Raw genomic sequence first — 6,000 nt, forward strand, 5'->3', positions numbered from 1 at the left:
CACAGCTCTGGGAGCTCCCTCAGTCCTTGAGGGTTTGCTTGCAAACATAGCTCTCTGTCCCGCCACCCCAGAGATTAGGCAATTATTTACTGCAGACACCTGGAGTTCTGGACAAACTTCTCACTCACAGGGAAATGTTATCTGGTGTAAGAAATAACAACAGGGTGCCATTCCCATGCTCTCAAGATTTCTTGTGACTTTTTGTAAGATGTACAGGTCAACCAAGAAAAAATGTTAACTGTCTTGTCTTTCTCACGCTCTCCTGTATAAATATAAGATGCTGAATAAAGTCGTGGTCAGACCGCTTCCCTTTGTGGAGATGTGTCAGATCCTCTCGACCCCATCTTTGTTGTAGTATTCTTTTGCTGTAGTTTTCTTTCTCAGCCGCGCCGTGCATGTTCTCGGGACCTGATCGACTTTGCCGGCTGGCACCGGCAAGTAGGTTCCAGCAGCCCAAGGACAGCCCTCAAACCAAGTGATGGGTGTGCTGGCTATTGCCAATGAAAGCACAAGGGGCATTGGTATTCACGCCCCAAAATGTAAAAGACCCCAGAAGATACGGGCAGAACACTGACAGCTTGCTGTTCTTCACACTATCCAGTTCCATTCTCTATTGAATTAAGTTCATAGCACTGATTCTTTAGGAAGAAAAAATTAATGAAACATTACCTGCCCACAGCTGCAATCGTCCCAAAGACTTAACTGATATTCACCATCTTCCCTCATCCACCTCTTACAGGTCTCCTCTCTTGGCCAGTCCTTTTGTTGCTTTGGGTTGCTTGCAGAGTATGGTGACCCAATAATTCATCTCTGGAGGTTTGATGTCACAACTCTACTGTAGTTGCTGTAATTACCTATTCATAGTTAAAAAGGGCACGAGATTTCCCAAGCTCTGGACATACTTGTCCCTGTCCCTATTATGTAGTAGTAACCAACCATCTCATAATGATCAGGGTTAATTACTCTGGCCAGTCTGGTGACTCCTTTCTTTTGCTCTCGGGTCTACCAGCAAGAGGATCCCAACATGACAAGTCAGCACTCATAGTTTTAGGGATTTTGGAACCCTTACTGAGCCCACTCCTGGAAGTATTCCTCTTTTCTGGGAACTAGGACTTCTATACATGCTGAAAATAAAGTTCTATTAACGATATGCCATCTGGCAAAACATATGCAATTAAGACTACCATTGAATTAAGTGGACTTCTCAGGTGGCACTAGTGGTAAAGAATCCGCCTGCCAGTGCAGGAGATGCAGGTCTGATCCCTGGGCCAGGAAGATCCCCTGGAGAAGGAAATGACAACCCACTCCAGTATTTTTGCCTGGGAAATCCCATGGACAGAAGAGTCTGTCAGGCTACAGTCCATAGGGTCCCAAACAGTTGGATACGACTGAAGCGATTTAGCACCCACTGTCATTGGATTAAGTCTATGGTAATTCTTCATCTTCTGTTATAATCCATTTTTGCTGGGGCCACAAAATGGTGAGTTGAATGGGAACATGATAGAGGCCATCATCCTAGTATCCTGTAAATCTTTTAAGATGGCATTACTCTCTGCTATTCCACCTGCCATGCAGTATTGCTTTTGAATTGCTAATTTGCCAGTAGTGGACAATTTCAGGTGTTCCATTTAGGCTTATATAACATCAAGTCTTGAGTCATAGTATTGTATCCCCATATTGTCAAAGTCTCCCTTATCCAGCCTTACATTTTGCCCCAAAACCCTGGTCCCATATTTCAGGCACACTCTCCAGATCCATGATACTTTGTTGGTGAATAGTCCCTTCCCTCCCTTAGTGGGACCAGAACTATTCCAGTTAAGACACACTAGGATCTAACCTCAGAGAAGGCAGTGGCAACCCACTTCAGTACTCTTGTCTGGAAAATCCCATGGATGGAGGAGCCTGGTAGGCTGCAGTCCATGGGGTCCTGAAGAGTTGGACACGACTGAGCAACTTCACTTTCACTTTTTACTTTCATGCATTGGAGAAGGAAATGGCAACCCACTCCAGTGTTCTTGCCTGGAGAATCCCAGGGATGGGGAGCCTGGTGGGCTGCCGACTATGGGGTCGCACAGAGTCGGACATGACTGAAGCGACTTAGCAGCAGCAGCAGGATCTAACCTAGTTATTTGTCTCATGTTAGGTTTATTATTTGTTAGGTATTAAAGGAAAAGAGAATAGAACTTGAACAGTCTTCAGAGAGGCTGCTATCTGCCAATAGCAGAGCAAATAAGTTTCAGGTTTATCTAAAATGTGATATTAGCATAAAAGACATTTGGTGCCTTTAAATAGTCTTGTGTTTTTGCTAATCTAACAATCAAATCTTGAATCTAGTCTTTAGAGTATATCTTCCCTCCATTGGAGACTGTAATATCTATGTGCCAGCATGGAGGTTTTCTGACTTTCATATCATGTTCTTAGTCGCTCAGTCATGTCCAACTCTTTGCGACCTCATGGACTATAGCCCGCCAGGCTCCTCTGTCCATGGGGATTCTCCAGGCAATGATACTAGAGTGGTTGCCAAGGTCTCCTCCAGGGGATCTTCCATATCATGCTCTGATATAATTCTCCCATTTGAGTCCCTCAGTGGTTCTGACCAACACACAGCCAACCTCGAAGTTGTTATAATTGCTATTTCTCCATATCTCTCAAGACTAGAAGTATTGACTAAGCCAGTGCATGCCCTTTCACCTGTATCTCACTTCCCATCCCAATGTTCTGCTACTGTTACAGAAGGCCAAGACGACTACTGCTACCTTTACTAATATCAAATGTGTCCTTGTGTCATCCGACTTGAGTGATTCAACTCCAGAAGTCTATCCCGAGACTGTCTCCTACGTTCCCTTGTAGAAACAGTTGTCTTGGATCAAATCCTCTAGAACCAGATCTTGAAATAATTCCTATGAAAATGATCTATTAGCACACATTCTCAAGAAAAACCGTCAGAGAAGATCTAGAAGGGATATCAAGTAAGTTTCAGATCAATTCTTAGGGAGTTTGAGAGACAGTGTAGATTTTGTCTCAGAGTAGGAGCAAGGAAGCTGTGGCAATGAATTATTGGCCTCTTGTTCCTGGAGGACATAAATTCTCAGGCATGTTCCTGTTGGTAGGCAAAACAGGCTCCTAGGCAGCTCTCTAGGAAGGCAAATAGGTGCCAGGTACTGGAAATGAAAGCTCACCTTAAATTAGTATGCATTCTGGTTAAGGCACATGGAGGATGTGTATTGCAGTTACTGCATGTAGTTGAAGATTTCTTTTTGATGGGAAAGAACCTCTACATTAATTTTTTAGCACACATATAGCTAAGGTAGGGATTATCTCAGGATGAACCTAAGCTGTTTCTATTAATAATAGTCAGATCAAAATATGTTTGGTTTATGGAGAAATCCAATGGAGTAATTCTCACCAGGAATGTCTTCATAAGTGACTAATGATCCTCTGGGAATGAGGAAAATCAGAAAAAAAAAAAAGAAAAAGAATGATGGAGCCAGGCACAGAATCTCAATAATGCCGATTCAGTAACAATGGCATAGTAAATAGGGGCAATTATTTAGAGAGTAAAAGTGAGTGTGGTTCAGCCCTTCAGACTTCATGAGGAGAGAGGGGTCTGCAGTTAAAAACTAAAGGAGCAGTTTTACCAGAATCTCTTTAAGACAGATAGTTCTGCTTGAAACTCATGCAATGAAGTGGGAAGGGACACTTGGAAGATATTGGTTTCTGGGCTGCACCCCACAGGCCTGCAAGCCCTGTACTTGCCCATCCTCGAAACTGAAGAATAAGCCTAGAGTCATTGACAGAAACATCAGTGGTGTAACGGATAGAGAATCCTACATGTTTGAAGCCAGGTTCTGGAGTGACAGACCCCATGTGGGGAGGAAGGCAGGCAGGACGTGGCAGCAGTCTTAATTGGGTTGGGGTGGTGGGGCCAGGAGGCTACCATTTATAGGGGAATTGATATCAGGTTGGCTCATCAGTTACCAGGGAAACCAGCAACGAGGGCACATCCCTCACAGCCCCTCAGGTTAACAACCATCATGAGGGCCGATGTTTTGCTTTAATAAACTAGCAGGTGGAGCCATTCTGGCCTAAGGGGCAGGGGGAAAAGCATGCTCACGTGGGGACTGAGTCAAGTTGGCTCATTGGTTACCAGGGAAACCAGCAGAGGGGCATGCCTCTCATGGCCCCTTTGATAAGTAATTATAATGGAAATGCTCTGATCTAAAGTTAGAACAATCATTAACTGGGGCTGCAGCAAGTTTGAAGGATGGTCGGTAGTGTGGGTAGGGAGGAGCTGAAGCAGGCATGGGATGAGCAGATGTAGAGAGAGCAGGAGAACAGCCACCTTGAGCGGCCTGACAAAACACCCCTCCCCTATACGTCCTGCACGATCCTTACAATCTTGCTCCCCCACTACTGACCTTCCACATTACCCTGGGGTTAGGCATGCAGAGGTGAATTGCAACTAAATACCACAAATGCAATATAGATGATAGCAGCTAAAGAGTGTTAGGAGTCTAAGAGGTGGGCAAACTTTAGTCAGGCCCTTATTGGGTCAATTTTTCATGGAAGGTCCAAAGGAGGACCACATTGGCATCTCCCTGTAGACCCAGCAATCTAACTCATTTCATAGGGAGACCACTATTGTCACCCAGTCTGAACAGATTTCCTCTGCTCAGACTAGGGATGAGACATAAGTTAACAGGCGCAGTACAGGGGAGAGCATGACCATTAAGCAAAATACAAGCAGTACCTGCATTCTGAGATAATGGCGCCCCTGCCTGTGGCTTCTGTCCTGGCCTGAGGACCTCACTACCCATCCACCTGCAGACCCCATAGCTGAGGGCTGAATACTGGCGAGATCATATAACAAGACCTCAGGGTTAGTAGAATGGCATCCTTCTCCAGTAGGGGGCCTAGATTAGTTACCTTAGTCCTTTTAGGTGGGGCCCAGGAGGAGGAGACAGGTGAAACCTGTAAGTCCCTTTCTAATTTTCTTCCCCATAAGGCTGCAAATCCAAACCATGGGACTTACCTGCCAGTCTCAGGGCCATGTTGTTACAATGTGGTTCACTGGGGAAGATCCAATGATGAGGGCAAAAGTGCATTATTGTCCTGACCAACAGTTGGCAACAGTCCTTCAGTGGTCAACTAGTGAACTCGATGGCACTGACTAGTTGCCTCTGAGTTAAGATGGTGTCAGCACTGGGACCACTGCTCCTGGGATGTGTTCACTGCTGAAGGAGTGGGTTTCCTGTCTCAAATGTTGAAGCAACTCATTTGTAGCCCCAGCAGCAATGGAGTTGTGAGGCAGGGGAAGATGCCACTGTGTGTCATTCTCACCGACCCATTCCTGAACTTCATGGCTGCAAAAGTGGATTCCCTCATCACTACTGATGTCCATGGGGGGTCCTGAATCCCACACACAGCTGTTCTAGACCCCAAACAGTGGCTTATTCACCAGCTATCTCTTTGGAATCTAATGAGCCATGATCATGGGCCTGCTACTTTTAAACTAGAAAGAGGCTCTGTGGTTAACAGGATATTGTCAACATAATGGAAAGAGAAAGATGCTTCTCATAGTAGACAGCTGCCACAAGGCCCCATATGCTAGTGAACAGCCCGCATGTTCAGAGTCACCCCTGCAACTTTCTGTTCCTTGTCCTTATTTCCTAACATCTCGCACTCACAAGAGTTTCCTCCACCTTCTGGCTGACTCACCATTCTGCACCCTGCAAGCCTTGTACTTGCCCAGCCTTGAGACCAAAGAAATAACCTGGAGACAGTGATGAAGACAGCAGGGGCTTATTGGACAGGAGACCGTATATGTCTGAAGCCAGGTCCTAGAGCAGCACCTCCACAGCATACGGCAACCAAGGAGCAAAACAGGAAGGGCTGGGCCTGGGGAGGTTACCATTTATAGGGGGAATGACATCAAGGAGGTTGGCTCATCAGTTACCAGGGAAACCAACAGCCAGGGCACTTCCCTCCCAGCCCCTCAGG

The 6,000-nt window shown here is 45.8% G+C and overlaps 1 protein-coding gene across 2 annotated transcripts in view; it reads right to left on the reverse strand.

Annotated features, from left to right (window-relative positions):
- The window catches only part of SLC17A1 (solute carrier family 17 member 1), a 59,035-nt gene extending 53,696 nt beyond the window's left edge, over positions 1–5,339 (reverse strand). For both annotated transcript variants that reach the window (XM_005892223.2, XM_070360816.1), the window contains exons 1-2: positions 5,033–5,339; positions 670–844 (exon numbers count right to left, since the gene is read on the reverse strand). In XM_005892223.2, coding sequence (XP_005892285.2) covers positions 670–726 — 57 coding nt within the window. In that variant the 5' untranslated portion in view covers positions 727–844; positions 5,033–5,339. The remainder of the gene's footprint in view (positions 1–669; positions 845–5,032) is intronic.
- Between the last annotated feature and the right edge of the window lie 661 nt (positions 5,340–6,000).

Source organism: Bos mutus, chromosome 23, assembly GCF_027580195.1.
Source record: "Bos mutus isolate GX-2022 chromosome 23, NWIPB_WYAK_1.1, whole genome shotgun sequence".
Taxonomy (NCBI): domain Eukaryota; kingdom Metazoa; phylum Chordata; class Mammalia; order Artiodactyla; family Bovidae; genus Bos; species Bos mutus.